Below are 23,714 nucleotides of genomic sequence, written 5' to 3'. Positions count from 1 at the left end.
TTAGCCATTTTGTTTTGGCTTATGTTGATTAGCTATGGGGGCCATCTTGAATTGGGTTTATGCCAAAAGTTAACAAGTTGTAGATGTACATCCATTTTTTACTTTCTGAAAGTTTCATGAAAACCCACCCAATGGTTCATGAATGCTTTGTTAACAGACAAACTAAATCAATTTCAAAAGTCAATGCCAAAGTTTTAAGCAAAGTTGCTGTGCAATTGCAAACCTGTCAAGAATGACTCTCAGCTACAACCACACCAAATCTGTAAAATCAACTGAGTTACAGTAATTTTGTGTTAAATTATGTGGTTTATCTGTGGTGGCCAGCTTGAATTAGAGTGTCTCCAAAAGTTAATTAGTTGTAGATGTGCATCCAATGATTACTTAAAGATTCAATAAAATCTGCCTGCTGCTTCATGACACATTTTGCTAACAGACAGAATTAAATCCAGCTGTTGCTGCCAAAGTTTTAAGCAAAAAAATGTTACACAATTTGTAGTGCTTTGAGTATGTGTTGGGGATGATGCTCAATTACTACAACACCAAATTTTAGCTTAACATTTGTAAAATTGGCTGAGTAATAGCCACTTTTGTGTTGGTTAAGGTCACCTAGCTGTGGCTGCCATATTGAATCAGATTGACTCCAAAAGTTAATGAGTTATATATGTACAACCATTGATTACTTTCTGAAAGTTTCATTAAAATCCATTAATTGTTTTGTGATATACTTTGCTAACAGACAGTGTTGACTGTAATAGTTAATGGTAAAGTGGTAATGGTAAAACAGATCCCACACATTCAATAAGCACTCAGAGGATGTGTTGGGGATCAGTCTCACCTATTACCACACGAAGTTTTAGCTTAATACCTGTATCTGGCAGGTTTATGGCTATTTTTGTGTTTTCTAAGGTTGGTTAGCTGTAGCAGCCATCTTGAAAGGGGTTGACCCCAAAGGTTAATAAGCTGCATTTGTACATATGACTACTTCCTGAAAGTTTCATTGAAATGTGCCTAGTGGTTCATGAGATAGTTTGGTAACAGACACAGACATGGACAAAATCATTATTGCCCGCCTTCGCACAATAATAAATAAACAGTAGTAAATAAACCAAATATTCCTTCAAAGAGCATTCTTGGTTGTTGTATTTTGTACTTTTCTGGACTTCTGCAATCTATAATTTATTTTTTAGCTGTAAAATACTTTTTTCTAAGTGTTTACAATCGTTAACAAGACGTTGTGTAACTCTGAGTCGGAACAAAGCCGCTTCCGATCAATAAAAAGTAAGGACAGGAAGGAGTAATCCCATTAAATGTTAAAGCTGTGTGCCATCAGCTACGTGCCGCTCAAGCTGCGCTCCGCCCTAAACACGCACGTGCTTCAAGTCAGCGTCCTCCCCGCCGTGCCCACAAGGCTATTTGTACGCATGCGCGGCGGTTTGCAACGCTAAAACCACCATTATCATCCAGGAGCGTTTGTAGCGGGACTCTGTGGTACCCGAATCTCCATTCAGACCGCTCCCTCGTCGTCTCCAGGAGGAAGGACAGCGGGGGTGACTCAGTTCCGCTGAAACCGAGTCTTTACCTGCCACAGCTCAGCTCACGAAGACCCGCGGTGAGTAAAGGTGGACGGACCGTCACAATGTGGCGCGTGGCGTCAATGAAGTTGCTGTCGAAATGAACGGAAGCTATTTATTCAGTTAGCTCGGCTTTACTAACAAGCAATGTGGCAAATTAGCCCTCCATCAATCTTTTTTTGAAAATCTGCGTCACTCCACCGGTATACCTTCATGCTTCCGCGCTTAGAAAACCTCTCTACTACGACACGATTATGTCAGCGTAGTTTGTTTCAGGGTGGCGTGATGCTACCTGGCACTATTTTTACATCCAGTACACGTGAAGCCGAGGCTTCTATGTCTGTCTGCTGCGAGCTGCTGGTTCGGTTCTGTTCATCAGCTTGGAGTGAACAAATATGAATTTCAGACCCATGTGAGGGGCACTGAACCCGACCTGGCGACCTTCAGTCTGTCTGTTTCTGCCTGTGTTAACAAAAGCGGGTTTATGTTAGAACAAGTGATTTCTGTTCAAAAAAGAGCTCTAAGAAAAACTCATGCTTAAAGTTACAGGGTTGAAAATGGCGGGGATAACTAGCGTCCGGAATTTCCATTAAGCAATGTGAAAAGTTGTAGCTTGTCTCAAAATTTGGTGTGATTTCTATACATTTTTAAAGACTGCTACGAAACTTTTAGCAGACGTCCTTCCTTGAGTTTTCCAAATGTACCAACTTTATCAGTGGTTGGAGTCAAATATTAATCTGTTCATTTCTAATCAAATAACTAGTAACAAACCTTTATTCACCTTAAAGATTGAGTTTGTTTAGAGAGGCCAACAACCAGCTGACTGTAGACCACCATGTAGGGTTTTGTTGTTTAAAGCTATAATACTTCTAAGGGTTGTTAAATATATTTAAAGCAATTAATGCAAAAAATGTTTAATAGCCAAAGGCTTCCCTGATTTCCAAAGATAGGCATTGCCCATGGACAACTTATCAGTCAACCTCTGTTACTGCAGATGAGCTTGTCATTACTATTTCAACATTTTGTTGGGTAATAAAGCAAACATGCTCTGACAAAAAATTGGCCAAGTTTTGAATATGGGTGGTTGAAAACATGAAGTAACAATCTGTTAGGTTGTCGAAAGTGTTTATTTATTTATTTTTGCACCTTGAGAAAAATCAAGAAGCTTTGGTTAGAGTAAAAGTTCAAAGTTATTCAATTGCAACTAGATAACAAATCAAATTCTGGTTATTGCTCTACGTGATCAGTGTGGGTTCTCATTTAAAAACTGTTTTCATTCTTTAGGGGGTGGTCTGTGCCAAGGTAAAGAAATGACAAATTCAGTGGTTGGAACCAAGATTACAGCCGAGTCAGCACTGATAGTAACATACCTAAACTATTAGTTTTTCTAAACATTCATAATAGTTTCTCTTCACACAGAAACATTTTTTTTCCTCTGTCAAGTTAAACTGTAGAAACGATTTGCTGTTGTTGGCATATGCTGAAATATTCCGTATTAGTGTAGTCTTGAAGCATAAAGTCAAGCTGCCAAACAGAAGTATTAAAGCTGTGTTGCGGTGGTCAAATGTCTGTTCCTTGCTGTGGTCATTCAGTGCATCCAGTCTTTTTTTCTTTTTTTTGAATTGTTTTTTACCTCCCCAGGGTGCATTTTAAACATTTTGATTTTTATTATTTGCATTTGTTTGACTTGTTATTTTGTTGAGTTTTGCCAGTATTTTGCAAGTCTATTTAACCTGTCACTGACTTCCCACTGAGTAAAAGTCCAAACTAAATCCCACTTTGAAGACTTTGGGCCTTTTACCCATTAAAGGCCCCCTCAGCATACCATTACAGCGGTCCAAGAGTCTTGGATACTCAGCTGTTGTGCAAAATTGAGCTTTCAGTGTATTAAGCTGTAGGTCTGATTTCCACTTCAGTGCAGCAATGCTTTTAACAGTGGCCTAATGTGTTATCTATTCTGTGCAGAGAGCTGCACAAGTCTCTCAGGCAAGCTCTGGGAGGTCAGACCTCAATGGAAAGATCACATGACAGCCACCCTGTGCCTACATGGAATCCATTGTCCTGAAACGGCCTTGTTTATTAATAGGTGTGTGTAACCAAGACATTTGGTCTAATAGTGGTGCCAAAAATGAGTGACAGTTGTCATTTTCCACATGCTGTTCAGGCTTCTAATGGCCCTTTTCAACAGGCTTTGCTTTGCTCAACATGGCCCAGGTTCAGTCTTTCCCATGTTTTCCTGACCACTTTCAGCTCTTTATTTATTTTTTTTATTTATTTTAAACTAACGAGAACTTTCTTGGCCAGGGTTCCAAGCAAGCTGAGTCAAGCTGAAGATTTGACGGCATCAAACTGCAGGCCATTGAAAGGCCAAAGAGTGTCATCAAACCTGGGTGTCTCCTGCAACAGAAACCCACTTTTTTTTCTTTTTTTTTGTTAAATCCTCATTTTGGTTGTTTACTTTCTTGTGTATATAATATAGCCATTAAAATGTATACTAATATTGTGGTACTTTGAGGAGGAGCAAACATTTCCCTGCTTTTTAGCTGACAGAAGTCAGAGCGAGCTGGCCCAAATGGGCTTGATTTAAGATGGCCTCTACAATTTTGAAAACTCTGGCAGAGAATGGTGAACGTTTTGTGAGTTTATTTCACTCATTTATAGCTTGATGGTAAATTTTGGGCAGCCACCCTTTGATGACTTGCCCACATTGAGGCAGTGATCAGCTTTATGGACGATCACCAAAGCTATGACAAAGTGAGTTGTGCTGAGACTGGACAATGGGAAAAACTGCTATTTGAGCTTAGCAGTACCTGGAGTGTTGTCCCTTGAACTTTGACCTTTTGTTAACGTTGAGTGTAACAGTTTCCCTCTAGGTACTAAACGTCATTCATATGGTCACTGGTGCTGGTCCAAAACATTCTTGGGCTGTCCTATTAAGGGCATGTTCTGCCACTGCAACTCTTCTGTATGAAGGGGAATGTTCTTCAGGCTCTTCAGTGTTGTGACTTGTCTTTCATTTAAGTATGTCAAGAAAGGTTTTAATATCCCCAGAAACAATGCATCTATTTTTTAAACTGTCAGCAAGCTTGTAAGAGTGTATGCACATATTATTTCTTAATATTACAAGGCTTTACAACAAAATCAGCTGCCTTTTTATTAAGGTATCAATGTGTTGAAATTAATTTCTTTGACACAAGATCAGATGTAACAGGACAGCTCACAAATGGAATTTCATTTTACAAACCCAGTTTTAAATTAATGATACTGTGCACTTATTCTGCGAAGCAATAAAATTGACAGTTGCTATCATTGTTGCTCCTCTGTTTGCCAGTAGTTTTCAGTGAATATCGTCACTGTCCTTTCTTTTGTGTTCTGGTGGAACAGGTTTAAGCACAGTATAAACATAGTGCACATAAATTATACACAGTATATTGTTCTGCATTTGTATTGTGGAAACTACTTTCTTCAGCATGCAGCTTTTGCCTTTTTTTTTCTCTTTTGTGGTAAAACTTTCAGGTAACAGTTTCTTGTTTCTCTGGAGTGTTTGTAGCAGCTGAATGAATGACCTCATTGAGAACTCCTTCAGGAGTTGTCCTGCTTTTGGTACAAACACGTACTGTAGACTTCAGAGATGTGGGATCCCCAGGGTAAACGGCAATGAACTAAAGGAGAAGCAGTAGCGTTGCTCCCTATAGTCATCACATTTTTCTTCATTACAGGAAACCTGACCTGAGACCGAGGCCAGGCCTGACTGCTGAGCATGCAGCTTTAGTTTTCATTTCTTTCCTCTTAAATTTTAGCACTGACAGTGGCTGTGGCTAGTCACTGTGTGAGTGACACAAGAGGACTGGTAAACCTTTGCCAAGTTTACTCTGTAGCCCCTAGACGACCTTTTTGTTGCATAATATACATTTCTTTAAGGTCAAAATGCATTAGAGACTAGTGGTCGTATTTGAGCTAGTATGGATTTAATTTAGTAGGATTTAATCAGTTTTAATGTTGGAGGACATTGTTGCCTCGTTTACACAGGCCCTTATTCAGAAGTCCGGCTCTACTCCGCTCGGCTCGATAAAGAATGCATTGTGTCCACACCGGCCAGTTTGATCGGTAGCAGAGGAACACCTCCTCGTGTTGCGGGGGGTGGGGCCGCGGCGCAGGAGGGTGCGCTACCGAAACTTTGCGCAAGTTGTGTAAATAACGAAAGCTCTATGGACAACATTAGCCCTATGTTGTTGCTGTTTTTTAAACTTATGGGGATTCTCCTGAGACTTCAGGAAGAGAGGCGCTAGTGGAAGAAATGCTCTGGATGCCGCAATTGTTGCGTGGAGTAGGACAGCTGTTGTCCGCTGGAGATTTCAGTCTTTACAGCGCCTTCAGCTGGGGGACAGACGGCATAAACGTTGCAGGGTAAAATATCACTGGTGTTTATAATCCGCTCTTTATGCTTGCATCTGGTCACACCCGCGACAAATGAGTGAACAGTAGCTAATCTTGCGCCACCCACGAAGCAGGGCAGGCCTGACTTCAAAGCAGGGACAGAGTGCGAAAAAATGCAGATGCAAAACGAGCCGAGTAGAGTGGAGCCGGGACCGTTAGGGCCCGTGTGAAAGGGGCATAAGTGTTTGTCCTGATCTCAGTGCTGTGTGATTGAATCAACCTCAAGTTTTCTGAGTAACTACACTGATACTCATGATGGATATGGTTCTGGGTTTTTTTTTGTTTTTTTTTAAAGCATTCATTCTGATTTTACAGAATAATATCAAGGCAGTCCTACACTGACAGAAAGCACATGAAAGTTTTAATGATGCAAGGATTCAGACCAAAGTTTGTTAAGACAGTGAAATAATTTGTAATGAGGAAGTAGAGCTGTCTGCAGGCCAGTACACATTTCTATGGGTTTTGGTCAGAGTGCCCGGTGTCACAGGAAGCTGAATAAAGGCTTTGTCAAAATAAAAATGAGGAAAAATAGAAGTAAATGTTGTTAAAAGGGGAAGAAAAGCAAATCTGAATATCCAGATAATTGTAGTTTCAACTTAAAATATCATTTGGAGATACCAAAAGTCTATACTTGAATACAATCATATTGCCCACCACCTTTTATGTCAGAGTTTAAGAAATTAAAATATAGCTGTCTAGGTCAAATATTTTTATACAGGGGTGTCAAACTCCAGGCCTCGAGGGCCGCTGTCCTGGAAGTTTTAGGTTTTTCTGCTCAACACACCTAGTTCAAATTGTTTACCACCTCTCTAAATCAAGTTCTCCAGAAGCATGTCCACAAGTCATTAATTTAAAGCAAGAACACGTCTAAAACATGCAGGGGAGTGCCCCCCGAGGAATGGAGTTTGACACCTGTGCTTTAATATGATATGCAAGCGCTCATCCAATGAGCTTTGTTTTTTTTTATCTGCATATGTGTTGCAGATCACACATCACATCAGATTTTAGCTCATCTGTAAAATTGACAAGTTGGTCATTTTTTGTTTTCTAATATCAAGTAAACTTCTTGAATTGGAGTGACTTTAAAAGTTAATCAATTATAGATGTGCATCAAATGATAACTTTGAGGTTTTTTTTTTTGTTTATCTGTTCAGTAGGTCATTAGATAGATTTTGGCTAAATGGCAAAAACATTATGGCCTTTGATGGATAAATATTGCTCAGGCTTGTTGTAGGATGGGGTCTGTAATTATTAATGACACCCTTGTTATGTTTCAAAAGGTCACTGTTAAAATGGTGAGCTTTTAAGAGGACTAGAGTCTGCAGTAAGTTTTAGGTACACACTAGTGTCTGCAGATTTGTGTGGAATAAAGCTCAGGTCCAACTACCTATATGCCATAGGGTCAAATTATTTTTATGCTTGTAAAACTGGACAGAGGTGGTTTGAATGTGACTTTTCCATTTTAGAAGTTATGGCACATGGCTGTTGCTCAGATTTTGTTTCAGTGTGTGTGTAGTAATTTAACACAAGTGCCAAGCACATAAGATGACATGTACCCTGGGTTAGTGTTCTGCGAAGTGCAGCCCACCAGGGACAAGTTGAAGCTGTCTGCAGTCTTGACTCGGAGCTCTTGCACTGTCTTAATGCATGAGTTTTGCACCACATGGTGATGTGTGGTATGAGACATGCACAAACCGGTGGTTAAGTTTGGATATGAGATAAAACTCAAAAGCCTGGTTTTGAACAGGGCTTCACAATAATAACTTAAAGAGAAATCAGGGTTTCCTCCAGCAGGGTTTCTGCCAGAAAAGAGGCTAAGCCTGGTGGTAGGTGGCCGTTCACCGGCCAACTGTGATTTTGTAAAAAAAATTATTAAAGTTGACAGGAAAGTTGGAAAATATGTCTATTTATTATGTGATATTTGTGCGGGGGGGTTAAATGCAACGCTAAGTGTTTTTGACTTAAAATTAGCATCTGTGCTAATTCTTGGTCAGTACACTGTAATGGGGTTTTTCAACAAACTGGGCATGAAAATGTATAGATCATGTTTTTTGTAAAATAAACCAGTCATTGAAGTTACAAGATAATTGAAATGTATTGATTACCGTTTTCCAATTACAGTCCCAGTCTGAATCGAATGGTGAGGTGCCTAAGAGTCTCACTCTATTCGTCACCTAATAAGACATTAGATCTAGTCTGTGGTCAGCTGTTTTCCATGCAACTCTACCATAACCTGAAACTTTCTAAAGGAAGGGGCCGAAAGCTCAGATTTTAAAGTTGGACATATAAAACTTTTGAAAAAAACAAACACAAGCTGCTGAACTCATTGTTTTTAACCGAGCAGTGCAGGATTTGGGGCAGAATAGATCCACAAGCATTCAGATTTCAGTTTTTTTTTGTTTTGTTTTGTTTTTTCCTCATCTTGTGGTGAACAGGAAGTCAAATGACTAGTAAACACAAGTAAAGCCTTAAAATGGAGAAGTGTCCTGAATAAAGTATGCAGTAATTTTGTGGCTGTCAGTGTAATGATTGGTGGAACATCTTGTTTACAGCCTGATCAAAGTTAAATGCTGTAGTGGAGCTTGACTTTTGGCTGTTAATTAGTTCCCACAAGGCCTCCACTGTATCCTGGGATACATTGTGGTGTTGTCATAACTCGTCCACCAGTTTCAACCTAAACATGTTGCTGTTCCTTTATGTTGGTTGTAATCTGCAAGGGTTCTTTCACTGCAGCTCTGCTTCAGATGGTATCATACCCTCTCAAAAAGTCCCTATTCACTTTGTTAATGTGTAATGAATGTCATGTAAAGTAAATAACCCGAATGGAAATGGAGCTGCTGTCAGAACAAATCAAAAAAACCTTGGTTGCATGTAGTTTTCGTTGGAAAGTATGTTTTCATAAATTAATTTATGAAAACCTAGAGGCCTGAGTATTGTGCATGCTTGCTCACTGTCATCAGATTAAGGCTAACTGGGGCAACTGAACAAAGCGCTTTTTATCCTTTAAAATCACATACTACACCAACACAACAATTTGATTAAAAAAAACTAGCTGTTAAAGTCTACAAGTTTTCCTAACACACTAAAATCTATGCAGTAGTACCCTTTGGACTTGTTTCTAACCTCCGCCCCCTCAACCCTGCTTTAAAGACTTTTTACACTGAAGTGACTGCACTGATAAGATTTAGTGTCTTTGAGAAGGAAATAAACTTGATTTGACTTCACAATTGTCTGCACAGAGAAGCAGGAGCAGGGAGGATCATGTTTTTGTAGTTATCCAAATATCTCTGCTGCAGCTTAAAATGTGAAGAACTTGGTAGTAAAAGATTAAATTTTGTGAGATTTTCTTTTCTCCTTTCTGTGAGTGCTTTGTCTACTTAAATATGCTCAACAGTTTGTTTTGCAGGCTCCACCCAGTATTCAGGGGGGACTCCATCCTCATGTTACACCCTTAATTTCACAGCTGACCTGGATAAAATGCTAAAACCTAGAATGTTTAAAATATTTTGACATAATCTTTTGTTTTTATGGGTTTTTTTCCTCCACAGGTGCTGTTGTAGATCCTGATCCCTGATCCTTCATTTTCCTGAGCAGACATGCCTGCAGCAGTTGGTGGTCCTGTGGGATACACACCACCTGAAGGTGGCTGGGGCTGGGCTGTAGTAGCAGGGGCATTCATCTCCATCGGCTTCTCCTATGCCTTCCCCAAATCAATCAGTGTGTTCTTCAAAGAGATTGAGGTCATCTTTGATGCCACACCAAGTCAGGTTTCTTGGATTTCCTCAATCATGCTGGCCGTCATGTACGGAGGAGGTAAGGCACCCAGCTGCCTCTCAGTTGCTTTCTGATATAAAGTTCCAGGTTGTAAAAATGGCTTTACCTTTAATCTGTAGAATAGAATAATTCCTCATTTGTCCCTTAGTGTGGAAATGTCGGTGTATCAACAGCGAAGTGAAGCACACAGGATACACAAAATCTCACACAATAAGAATGAGAATAAAAAAAAACTTATATATTATGGCAAATGAGTGGGTAAATTATACAGTTAAACAATAAATGTAGACATTAAAATAGACTGATTACCAAGTAGGAAAATGAAGATGTCAGCTGTTGCTACAACCAGCTTACTGTAACTCTGACCAATGGACAAACATCTGGTTTTAAAAACTAAACAGTCTATTTGTCAGTTTTTGTAAATGAAAAATGCTAAAGGCTACTCAGTTTTTTTTTTTTTTTTTATAAATCCAGTGTGGGCAATAATAAATTCTACAAACTTGCAGCATAATTTTCCCCCACCTAGTGAAAGGGAGTAGATTTTTGTGCTGCAAACTGAGTGCGCCAATTCTGTCCTGTTGTGGCTCAGGTCAGATGATCCTGTAAGGTAGAATCAGGAACCAGAAAAGCCCAGTTTATCTGTGAAGCAGGATTACTGGAACAGTTTGTCAGCATTTTCAGTGTGATTTCTATTACTAGCTACAGGGGTGAATATTCTGTAAAGGCTGACGCATGAATTTGTAGGTTCTTAAAGATTTTGTTTGTTTGGGTTTTTTTTTCTTTCATTTCAGCGAAGCAAGACAAATGTATCCTTTGTTTACACACTCTCATTCTGTTACTGCAGTAACACTTCAAGCTGAAGTGTGACCCAGAGATGATGTTGAAATAGATACAACCCAAACACGCCTCCCCCCTCCCAAACTGTAATCTGGCTAAAGCTGCTGGAGAGTGCAAACACACACTTTTACTGTAGCCTAACCTAAGCTTAATTCACACGTTTGCCCTGACTCAAAAATGGTGTTCCACCATATTGAGACTGGTGCAAAAGGATGAGTGGTCCTGACAAGGTGGATGTTTTTTTTTTTTTTGTTTTTTTTTTTTTTTTTTTTTTTTAAAGATTGGTATGGACTGGAAGAGCATTAAGTTAATGACTAACTTGCCTTTTGGATTTAAGTGTGTATGCATGTCAGGACATAAATAAAAAAAAAAAAAAAAACTTTTTGTGAAATGTAGGAAAAGTCTGAATTTCAAAACTTTCAGTTTGCTATTGTAAAAGAATTTTGGAACAAGTTTTTGTAAAAGTAACTTATTAAATGGTCATTTGGAAAATGTACCATCTTATTTTGATCGAAGTCCTTCATTTTGAAGGCCTCGGAATACATTTGTTCCCACCAGGAGCATGAAGATGCATATCTCCAAAAATGATCCTCCAAATTTTAAGAATTTACTGACAAGAAGTTTATGGTTATTTGCTGCTGCTGAATGATCCCAAGTTCAGTGTCTGCAGCACAGACATCTCAGCTACTTTGCTCTTCAGGAGCTATTCTTAGTATGCTTTGAACTTTGGAGATCCAAAACTTCATTTTTAAATATTTGGTTGGCATGTCCCTTATTCTTAGAGGGACTTTTGTTTTATCATTTGCTTCTGTAAACTTGACACTTAAGGGACATGCACACAAGGAAGAGAACAAGGAGCATAAATCTGACATTATTATTTTGGGGACAGTAAAGGTGGGACTTTACAGTGAATCCTAAACTGGAAAATAAGAAGTTCTTGCAGCTCAGTCATTTCAAATCGGGTGGTGGTTGTTAAAACACTTTTTTTATTTTTATTGTAGTATAACACACAAATTCACTCTAACATGTTCAGTCCAGATAAAGAGTGATCAGATTTCAGGAAGAATTAGGTTTCCCTTCTCTCAAACACAAAGCAACTTCTTTCTTTACTCATTTTTTCTGGCTCTTAGTATTCACTCAGCACTCCTCCTTAACTCATCTCTATTCGGGGTTTCCCCCAGCGTATTATTAGCCTGGCAGGTTGACGGGTTTTGGTGAGCCTGCCGCCAGGCTAAGCTCCGCTTGTTTATTATAAATGCATAATTTTTTATACACTTTTTTTTTTCTTCCCACCTGCTCCCCCAAAACGGCTACCTTTAATCTACCTAACCGCGCGAAGGTGCATGCGCCAACAGTAACACAATCGCGCTGTCACCGCCCCGCCCAAGGTCCCGCGTGGTGTCACGTCGTGCACCTTTTGTAACTTGGGGTAGACCGCGCATGCCGCACTCCATTCAACCATCTGCTCTCTTTTTACCGTACTTCCACTGGTTATGTAGCGTACTGCCCCCAGTCTTTTTGGAGAATACTGCACCGACGTAAGTGCCAAGTATAAACACCCCCACCGTGCGCTGTTCGCGGAGCCCTGCGCAACTCCAATAAGCCCTGAGGCCGAGCCGCCTTCAGCTACCACTGGAGTTAGCATGTTGTCAGAGCCACAGTAATAAACATGGAATGATCGGGTTTAACCAAAAATGGTTAGTTGAGCCGAAATTCAGCAGGTGGCTTTACAAGACTACGACAAAGAATAAGGTAAGGATGTTTTGTGCTTAGTGAAAATATTATCCTTGTTTACCAGTAAAATGATGCTATTATATTCAGCATTAGATATGTACAGTACAGCATCTGTTTTTCAGAGTTGTCTGATCTTTTTCATAGGCCTGGAAGTGAGATGTGTGTTGGTGTCTTGTTTGCACTTTTTCATTTGTTATTTGAATTTATTTGTAAATGTGACTTAAATTAGGATTTAAATTGGGTGCAATCAATTGGTATTTATTTTAATTGTATTTTTCTTTTTTAAAGCATTTAAAGTGCCATTTGTAAAGCTGTAGTTGTGTAAATATTTGGCACAAATATCTTACGATATCAAATAATAAATAGCCATATTTTCAACTTTCCTGTCAACTTTAATAATTGTTTTTTTTCACTAAATTGTGGTCAGCTGGCGATTAGCCACCTACCACCGGGCTTACTCTTTTCTGGGGGAAACCCTGCTATTCCTCGGCAGTACTCCAGTGCTGTGGGGTTCATGAAGTTCAGGATTTAAATGGACTGTACTTATGTACTGCCTTTTCTAGCCAACCAGGCAACTTGAAGCCCTTTACAACACAACCCGCCCCCATTTACTCACCCACACACATTTATACAGCACTCTACTACAGCTCTCCAAAGCTAAGCTGAAAAAAATCATTTTATGTAGGAGGCGGAACTGCCAAAGGGGAGGAGTGAAATTGTGTAACAGGAACCAGATGTTGAAATGTCATAACCCCAGCCCCCTTTCTATTTTTCTTTTGTCCTTTAGTTTTACCACTGAATTGATCAGTTGCCAACATTAAAGTCACTTGTACATTACGGGGGCGTAGAACTGGAAACCTGAATTGTCACTGTGAGACGAGTCAGTGAGGGTGTGCTTGTGTTACATCGTGTAACCAGTCAGACTTCCTCAAATGTAAAAGGAGGGGGGGATAAACTTGAAAGGAATGCATCACCAACTGCTGACTTTACAGATGATCTGTACCTATAGGTGGTATCCTGTTCAAAGTGAGTCTGTGCCTTTAATACGAGGGAAATCCCCTGTGATCTTTTGGCAAGGTATTAAGCACACCCACTGTGTTGACTGTCATAGAAAACCACACATCAGGCATCAATATTTTAGTGACAAAACTCAGCTATGGTAAAAAAAGCCTTTTTGCCAATTGTCTCCAAGAGTTTGGAAACATCTTTCACCCTAAATTTTCCATAGCACTATATGTACTCCTGTGCAGTGAGGTTTTAATGATCTGTAAAGAGGAAAGTACTGAAGCCATTTAGCTGTACAGACCCTGTCAGAGTTAGTAATAGAAATGTCTTTAGTGGTAGTAAATTGTGCTTAATGGTAAATGGACTGTACCCGTATAGCACCTTTTTTAGCCAACCAGGCCACTCAAAGTGCTTTACAGCACAATCTGCCCTCATTTACTCATCCACAGACGCATTTATGCACCACTCTATTACAGCTCTACAAAGCTAAACTGAAAAAATCATTCTGTAGAGATGAATCAGTGTTTTAGATCACACTCATACACCAGTGGGGCACATTGGAGGCAGTGAAGGGGTTCAATGTCTTGCCCATGGATGCTTTAACTTGTGACTGCATACTGGTGGAATTGGACCTCTAACCTGGTAATCAGAGTTCAGAAGAAGCTTCAAATTCATATGTAGTGTATAACTATATAACCATTATGCAGGTCAGAGTATATTATATTTGTACTGAACCATCACAATACAGAATAACTTGCATAACTTGTTTTTCCTTATTGTACTAAACCCATATTGAACCATGACTCCAAAATTGAGGTATGTGCAACAGTATGATTTTATGCGTACTATTTGATTAAACTAGGCAAATCCCATAAAGATCACAGATCTTTTTTTTATTATTATTTTCCTTCCAAGGAAGTCCTCTACACTTCTATTAAAACTAAATAACTGCTTACAAAGTAGCAGTGTCATTCTGTTTCTGATGTGCGGATTCTGTTTTTGTTAGTGAAACTATCAGTTTCTTATTTAATAAAGCTGGGATTATGAATCCTTTAATCCCTTAAGTGAATAAGAGGATTACACATAATTACCATCACTTGGTCCAGATTTACCTAATCTTTGTGGCTCAGTGTGGTGTGAATAAACATCCTCTGTAACTGTTCTGTAAATTTGATGAAGGAGCTCTTGTTGATTCATTTCTCCTCAGCCTCTGATGTGGTCTGTAGGAGGAAATTGGTCTGTCCAAACTGGAGTGTTGTCTGTGTAATGAAATAAGCGTTCAAGGCTGGACAACACTGGACAGGATTGTTCCAGTCTACTTCATGCACAATCATGACTTGATGTTGGTACTCCCAGTATGTAATAGACGTATTACAGGAAATTTGGGAGCCTTCCATAGTTTAAGACCTTTTGATCAGTATAAGGTCTTCATATGAATGTAGACACTTTATTGGTTCTGTGATTTATGGTGAAGTTTCAGGTATTTTGGAAAAAAAGGAGCAAAATTGTTTTATTGCACATCTATTTATGCCCATTGCTGTGATGGAGATGCTGCTACCAGCTGATCTTTGTCCTTGCTGCACACTTTAAAGGATCAGACATACAAAATGGATATGTTGTAGCAGATTGTAAATCCACTGTTTTAGGTCTAAATGCCTGTTTGACATGTCAAATCTTACAGGTAAATACTGAGTACAGCAGCTTATAAAATGCTTGTATGGCAGGGTTCTGGTATTATAAGGCTTTAAAACCAGTCAGTGACTCTTATTCGTTTCTGCAGCTAAGCAAAAGAAACCAGCTTCCCAATGCATTCATGTTTTCTCCTGGAAGAAGAAGGTTGCTATGTGATTGATGTGGATAATGCTCTGCTTTCTTTGTACTCACTGGGACGAAGCCGATTGGCTGTTTCATCGGTCTATCTGGTATTCCACTCCCCAGACTGGTAGGACTGAGTCATCACCAGCTGGTCCCCCAACACTTGACATGGCCTGTTAATCACACAGCAAGTGTTCAGGTTTACTGACTGAAAGGAACAAAAACAAGTGTTTATAACAGTGGTTTTCCTTGAATAAAGTAGAACTCAAGCTAGGAAGTGTTACAGCTAAAATTGGACAGGAAACTCACCATGACTGCTATAATCGATAAGTGTTGACTTGTAAACGGCATGAAAATGAGGACTGCTTTTGATGTTCTCTTCACAAAGAGGGAAGTGATAGAGGGAGGAGTACAGCAAGCGTTTATGTAATAGAACTCCCTACCCTTCTTGACAGGAACAGATTTGTCTGTGCATGACAAAGCAGATTTTTTTTTTAAATTGTGAATCTAACAGACTAAGAAAATGTGACCTGATGTGCACCCCACTTGTATTTACTTTACCTCCAGTGACCTCTGTCTATACTGGAGTAATGTCACATTCATATTAAAATGAAAACCAGTGTGAGAACATGGCCTCAGTGACAGACACAACAGAAGTGTGTTGCCCCAGTGGTATTTGGTGTGTGTGTGATGGTCAGCTTGTGCATCCAGAGCACCCCCAACCTCTATTCTTCTGCCAAGTTTCAAGGGCAAAGCCACCATTTTCTCAGAAGGCTTTGGCCTGGTGAGGGGAAATGGGTTTTAGCTAAATATATCCTGTTGATGTACCTGAAGCTTCTGAGGTCATAAGTGTGTGTATTTGTTTTTGTCAGTAAACAGACAGTGGTTACATAGGTGAAGAGATCAATAAAAGCACTATCTGTGAAATAATTACTCTTAAATATTTGAGACTATCAAACATTTTTATGGAGGCAGATAAACTGGAGGGGGAAAAAAACTGTTCAAAGGTTTCAGAATGGTAAGTATCAAAGTAGAATTTTTTTTTTTTTTTTTTTTTGATTCATAGCTTAGTTTCAATTTTAAATCTTTGTTCTACAAGAAATTTGCATAGGTCTCTAAAAGCACTTTGAGTCGCCCTGTGCTGAAAAGTGCTATATAAATAAATGTACCTACCTACATAAAAGGCACGTTAAGTTTATCCTGGCTAAAAGTTGAGAAAGTCTGTGTTCACATCAAGAAACGCAGACTTATTAACCTATAACATCAAGAAATTTGAATGGTGACATCAAATTTCCGTTTTGCTGACTCTGTGGAGGTTTTTAAAAAGCAGCTAAAAACATTTATTTTCCCAGGCTTTTCTCTTGATTTTGTTGTTTCTTCTGGTGGTTTTTGTTTGATATGGTTTTTAAGGTTGATTTTTGTTTTTACTGTTTTATTATTGTACAGCGCTTTGTGATTTTGTCTGTGGAAAGCGCTTTATAAATAAACTTTTCTTACTTAATTTGTGAGCAAATTAAAAGGCAAATATTTAGAATTTTTTATTTTTCCCCTCATAATTTTGCATGAACAAAAAGCTTTTTCAGCCAGCCAACTTGTGCATTATTTTCTCACTGTGCCTCTGTACTGTCCTTTTATCCAGGATGGCTGCACACAGAGCCACTGTTTAGGTTCTGCAGGCCTTTCCTTTGTTTCCACATTCAGGCCGATACAGGCTCTGCTGAATCTGTGTGAAGGCTTTCATTGTGAGCTTGTACAGAAGCTGAGATATGTAGATATTCCTTTTCTCTGCCTGCCTCACTCCTCCTCCCCCTTTCATCCATCCTCTCTTCCCCCATTTTCTCCCTTCTTTCTCAACTCTGCATCATGTAACTGGTGATGTTATGTAATTTTTATTTATTTATTTTTTCCCTTGTCAAAGCACCATTTGAGTGAACAAATGGTGTCTTATTAAGGCATCTTAAGGTAAAAGAAATCAATTTCAGGATGATTTTTTTGTCTACATTTTAAAAAAATGCTTGTGCAGTTGCTTATCAGGAAAATAATATTAAAGAAATTTTGATGGTGTGATTAAGCCCATTGGCACAATACTGGACGATCTCTGAAGTTGAAGCCAGAAGGGGACCAGTGTCTGCATAGGATGGTCCCAGTCCTGCCCCTGTCACATAAACAGGACTTTGCTTATATTAAAATGAACACCACATAATTTGTCAGGTTTTGACGCTTGATTGACAGTTGTTACCTTTCTGTTATGTGCAAATATTATTTTTTTCTAATGCATTTAGTTGCAATTGGTTATTTTAAGCTTAAAGGTTGTGGCACAGTGATTGTGTCTAGGGGAGTAGGCAGAACTAACTTTCTGCATCCCTAGTGTGTAGTCTGTAGTCTCAGAAATGTGGCAAATTCCATAAAGTGGGTCCTGCTGGCTTTGATTCCCAACAGGTAAGGCAATGTCATTTGTGTTATAATAGATGTCGGTGGATTAAACTCCAAAAAAATCTTGAGTTACTGACAGTTGTTTTAACTAAGATGACGTATAAATCTCTGAAATAACCTAGGAACGCAGTTTGCTGTTTTTTTACAAATTTCTCAGCAATTTTTACATTTTCAAAGGAGATCAACAAAAAGAGCATTGGAGGGAAAAATAAATGGGAGTTAATTTTACCTTTCCATTGAACCAATGCGCTCTCTGGTCTGAACTTGATGTCAGATTTAGGATCATGTTGTCAAAAGAAGTCTGTTTCAGCTTATAAATGTGTTCATCCCCCACCCCCCTCCGCTTTATGCTTTAGGTCCAATCAGCAGCATCCTGGTGAACAAATTTGGCAGTCGACCAATCATCATCCTCGGTGGCTGTCTAGCAGGTTCAGGATTGATTGCAGCCTCCTTTTGCAACACTGTAGAGCAGCTGTACTTCTTCATTGGAGTAGTTGGAGGTGAGTTTTATTTAGAGCTGGGCAGATGAAGCCCTGTGAAGCTTTTGAGGCTTCTGATTGTACCAAAATGATTCAAAGCCTCAAAATCAGACACCAGTGACATCTAGTTGTCAGCTGGAATTATAGCAGCAAGAAACACCCAAATAATTCACTTCTCATTCCATCACAAAAGCAATAAACTCAAACAGTTGGGTCTTCATTCTGAAAATCATTATCCACAAATTAAATGGTTAACATTTTAAAATGTAAATTCACTAATAAAATGTGCCAAATATTTGATTCTATCATCTCACTTCCTGTTTCGTGGTGCAGTGTGAAGCCCTTAAACAACATTGCTCAGATAATCAGAGATTTGATATGCCTCAAGTCTTTAGAACAAGTGGACTTCAGTAGAGTGAAATGGGCTTTGAAGCTTCAATCATTTCTGTACCATGTGATCATTGGCTCTCTGAGGTCAGTATCTCAATGGGCTGCAGCTATTGGAGACTATTTAGTGAACTACATTCATAAGGGAGTCTTCAAAATGTCTCCCAACATTCCAGCATTTCCCCCCCAAGTTTCTGGTCTTAGTGGGCTGGGGTGGCTGATAAAGAAGACAAGGAATTTGTGAGGGTTTTGGAATAAGTTAGGAGACTCACCTTTTTACTATAATCTCACACATACAGATGTTTTAGGTTTTTTTGGTGTTAATGTTTGATTCCAAGAAGTAAAGCAGCAGAAATGGCGATTAAAACAAATAGACACTCGAACAGACTGTGACCTCCTGCAGCGGCTGATCCCGCAGCAGCATGCTCTCCTAGCAGGAGCTTGGTCACGCAGGCAAGTTGGATGTGTCTGTACAATAATGCTTCTGACACAGTAACATTTAATACAATGTTAATTTTTTAGATGCAAAAGTCTGCAGTAAATTGGTCACATGCAAATGGAGTCAGACTTTCAGTCTTGTTGCTTGGATTTTAAACGTTTTACATAAATATATACACACACAAATGAAGTGTAGCTCACACACTGCTGGGAGTAAGTCGGACATCTTCAGAGTGAGAGTCAAACTCCACTTCGGCTGCCTGTTGTCACCACTTCTATTAACTTTTATGGACAGACTTTCTCTGGGCAGAAGGGGTCTGGTTCTGTGGCCTCAGGATTCCATCTGTTTGCAGATGTGGCCCTGTTGGCATCAATGTGCCACGATCTCTAGTTATTACTGCATTTGTTTGCAACAGTGTGAAGCAGCTGGGATGAGGATCAGCACCTCTGAACCTGGAGAGAGAAGGTCACCCTTCTCCAACTGAGGACTATGACCTCAGATTTAGAGTGAGGCACTGCCTCAAGTGGAGGAGTTTAAAGCTGTTCTTTTACGGTCCCATCTCAGCACCACTTGCTTCGCCCCAACTCTGCTCTACTCTATTCTAGAGAACTTTTTTTTTTTTTTTTTCCCCTCTAACCACCAGTTGAGGTAGTTGAGGCATCTGGTCAGAATGCCCCCTGGATACCTTCCTAGGGAGGTGTTCTGGGCATGTCCAACTGGGAAGACACCTTGGGAAGACCAGGGCACACTGGCGGGACTAGCTCTCAGCTGGCTTGGGAATGCCTTAGTCCGCCTAGAAGAGGTGGATGTGAAACGATGTCTGGGCTTCCCTGCTCAAGCTGCTTCTCCCATGACCCAATTCCAGAACAAGTGGTAGATAGATGGATGGATAAACCTTTACACTTTTGCATTATACGGTTTGTTTTGGGGAACCATACTGTTTGGTTTCCATAGTTTTCTCATGAGTCTCATTCTCACTGTTGTCTCCTCAGGTTTGGGACTAGCATTCAACTTGAATCCTGCCCTCACTATGATTGGTAAATATTTCTACCTACGTCGGCCCATCGCCAATGGCATCGCTATGGCAGGCAGCCCGGTATTTCTGTCCACCTTGGCTCCTATCAACACCTGGTTGTATGATGAGTTTGGGTGGAGAGGCAGCTTCCTCATCCTGGGAGGACTCTTGTTAAACTGCTGTGTGGCCGGTTCTTTGATGCGCCCCATCGGACCAAAGCCTCAGCCAGCTAAGCCCGACTCAGAGGCAGGAAAGGGCACAGCAGTTCAGCCGCAGCCCAAGAAGACTGTTTTACAGACAATCAACTCCTTCATTGACCTGACACTCTTCAAACACCGCGGCTTCTTACTCTACCTGATGGGCAATGTTGTCATGTTCTTTGGTCTGTTTTCTCCACTCGTCTTCCTCTCCAATTATGCCAAGAGTAAAGATATCAGCAAAGAGAAAGCTGCCTTCCTTCTGTCAATCCTGGCTTTCGTTGACATGTTTGCCCGGCCTGCCATGGGACTTCTGGCGAACACCAAGTGGGTCCGTCCCAGAGTGCAGTACTACTTTGCTGCTTCTGTCCTCTACAATGGCCTGTGTCATGTCATGGCACCCCTTTCAGAAGACTACACAGGATTTGTGGTGTATGCCATCTTCTTTGGCTTTGCATTCGGCTGGCTGAGCGCTGTGTTGTTTGAGACGCTGATGGACCTGGTGGGAGCCCAGAGATTCTCTTCTGCTGTGGGTCTTGTCACCATAGTGGAGTGTGCCCCTGTGCTGCTGGGCCCCCCACTAACAAGTAAGATGCATGTCTAACGGTTTGAGCCTCAAAGTGTTATGGTTTTACTGTTGACTTCATATTTTCTTGACTAGTTAACTTTCCTATGATAAAACATAATTTGTTGGTCACTTCATGTATGTTTTTTTTGTTTTGTTTTTTTTCTCTCTCCTTTATCAAATGTCAAATAGATTGCTGCATTTGCTTCTGGTTCACCTAGATTTTTTAAAAAATGGTAGGAGGCAATATTCAAAGTAATTCATAGATGCCATAATTTTTCTTCATTGTAGTAATTTGGGAAAACGAAAAGTAGCAGATTCAGTTTTGGTATTCTTTAACAGCTTCTTCCACTTTACTATTACTAAACAAAAACTATTTGAAGTGTCAAACATTTGATTGAGATCATAAAAACTGAATGCATTAATTTTGTGCTCCTCTAGGCAGTTTCTATAACTACTACAAGCACTATAACTACACCTACATCACCTGCGGTGTCATCCTCATCATAGCAAGCATCTTCCTCTTTGTTGGTATGGGCATCAACTATCACCTGCTGGACAAGGAAAAGAAGGAGGAGGAGAGGAAGGAACGAGAGGAGCCCAAAGAGGAGCGCGCTGCCATGTTGGATGCTCCCTCACCACTGAAGTCAGACGAAGCAGCAGATAATGACGAGTCTACTGCCATCACACTGGATGACGTTGCCAAGATGGATGAGGACACAGTGTAAAGCAACCAGAAAATGGACTCGAGGGATGCACATGAGAGCAGCAGTTACAATCGCACACCCTTTTACACAACCATAAAGCCATAGAAACGGTGAAGTCTGAGAGCTGCAGCTGTGGCATTTATGCCAGCATTTGGTCACAGTCAGACCTCTGGTTCTTCGTATTTTTTTTTTGTGCCTTTAGACAGCTCGTGTGTTCCAGGAGCACAGGCACTGCTCATGTAAACACCACATAGACGCACAACAGGGTGACTAAGCTAAAGATCCTGTTAACTAACAAGGACTGTCTCTCAGGGTCTTGTGCTGCTGTTCAAAACCTTACACGTCTTTTTACAAATCACCCAAACAGTAAAATTTGAACAAAACTATTTTTGTTACTTCAGCCCCAGATACTAAACTGTTCCCCACACGTTCTGCACTCATGTTGCTTCATTCAAGGGCTGTATTTAAACAAAATGCTTGCATTCATGTTCTAGGGGACGTACATCTTTTAGCTCTGAGTGTAAAGAACATCTACAGCTTGTTTTAAGATCATTTATGCTGGAGAACACAAACTTGGCATCAAATATTTTTCAAAACAAAATTTTTTATACGAGACCAGCTTCCCTCTATGAGAACAAAGGTAGGAAGTGACATTAATGAAGTTATCTTAAATGCACAGATTTGATGTCTGTAATTTTCACTATTGGTGTTAAACAGGAGTCATTTTGTTCCACACATCTTCAAGTAGAGTCGATTCTCCTGTATTGTACCAACAACGATGGGGTAGATTTCTCTGCTTGAAGGATTTGACACCACGTGCTGGTTTGTGACTAAATCATTCACAATTTTAACATTTAAATGTTGGAGAGGCAGTATGAGATTATATAAATTTCTGAAAGGATTAGACCGAAGCTCTTTTTTTTTTTCTTTTTTTTTTTTTTAAATGACAATCTAATGGATTTTAATAGATTTAAATTTTAGGGTGGGAGGGTGTCAGTGGAGCTTTAAACTGTAGCCATCATTTTACCTGTTTTGTTTGAAATTTTGCCACTGCAGTATCATTGTACCCTGCAGCACCTTTCTGAATCGAAAATGTCATATCAGAGCAACAAAGTTCAAACTGATAAGATGTCTGTTGATAAGATGGTCCACTTTGGAGGGAACAGGACATGTGAAAAGATTTTAGGTCTATTTGAAGTATGATATAATTAGGCCCGTTTATAATTTCACACGAACAAAACAGGCTGCATACAGGCAGTACATCTATGGTCTTTTTATAATCTAAAAACTTTTCTTGTGGAACACTACAATATTGGCGACTAGTTCCAGCATGAAAAATGTCTGGGTGGGTGAAGCAACAAGCGCCAGCCGGGTGTGTCCCAAGATGTCAAAGTGCAAATGTAAAGGTGTTCTGTGTGTTCTATCTGTTATCTGCAAGAGCTTTGGGTAATTAAACATGACCAAATGTTGGTAGTTGAACCCATTAAGGTGGTATCTCACTGGACTGCAACTGTGAGAGATGCAAAACTGCGTTCTTGGCCATGCATATTATTTTGCTGCCCACATTGAACCGCATCAACTCCATTTTTACTCACTTTGGCAGTCACCCCACACTTAATTTAATTTACAATATTCAGATGGATTCAGGGCATGTTCAAGGTGTCCTTATCTATTTTAAGAACAAATCTATTGCACAATTACTACTTTTTTTTTAACATAATTCACGAGACGGGGCAGAGCTGCTCTGCAATGCTCAAAATGGAATTATAAACCACCAACATTTTGAGATTCTCTCATGAATGCCGTTCAACTAGTGGCAGCTCAGTAAGATACCACCTCTTAATGTAAATTGTTTAAAATTTAATGGAAACTGCAAGTCAATTTTACTAAGGCACCTTTGGTACCAATGGGAACTTTTTGTGTTTTTTTTTTTTTTTTTGTCTAAAATCTTTTCCTCTGCTTTATTGACTTGTCCTCATACTTGAATGAGAAGCACCTGGGCAGGTCTGTATTTCAGGGGAAAAGAGGATCATTTGCGGTCTGTCCACATTCCCCTGCTCCAAACCCATGTTCCTTCAATGATGGCACAAGATTCTTTAAATGAAAGGTGACATTTAAATATTAAATGGTTTAAAATATTTTTAACTTTTTTTTTTTTAAAGGTACCATAGTTAAACACTGCACCTTTTTGTTTAACAACGAACAAATAACTTGTTACTTTTCCAGGTAATGACTTTGTTTTTTAGTTACAATGGCTATTTTAGTGTGTGAAATTTCTGACTGGTGTTCATAGATAAATGCCTTTTTAAACTTCTTGAA

General features: G+C 39.7%; 1 protein-coding gene across 1 annotated transcript; it reads left to right on the top strand.

Moving 5' to 3' along the window:
* Positions 1-1,417: 1,417 nt before the first annotated feature.
* Positions 1,418-23,714, top strand: LOC108230764 (monocarboxylate transporter 1). Its single transcript, XM_017407267.3, has 5 exons — positions 1,418-1,609; positions 9,557-9,821; positions 17,963-18,106; positions 19,904-20,710; positions 21,130-23,714. Exons 2-5 carry the CDS (start codon positions 9,605-9,607, stop codon positions 21,414-21,416), a joined length of 1,455 nt encoding a protein of 484 aa, XP_017262756.1. The 5' UTR covers positions 1,418-1,609; positions 9,557-9,604; the 3' UTR covers positions 21,417-23,714.

The sequence above is a fragment of the Kryptolebias marmoratus genome, linkage group LG8 (assembly GCF_001649575.2).
Source record: "Kryptolebias marmoratus isolate JLee-2015 linkage group LG8, ASM164957v2, whole genome shotgun sequence".
NCBI classification, from domain to species: domain Eukaryota; kingdom Metazoa; phylum Chordata; class Actinopteri; order Cyprinodontiformes; family Rivulidae; genus Kryptolebias; species Kryptolebias marmoratus.
Note: the sequence above shows the minus strand (reverse complement) of the source record. Positions and strands in the feature narration are given on the sequence as shown.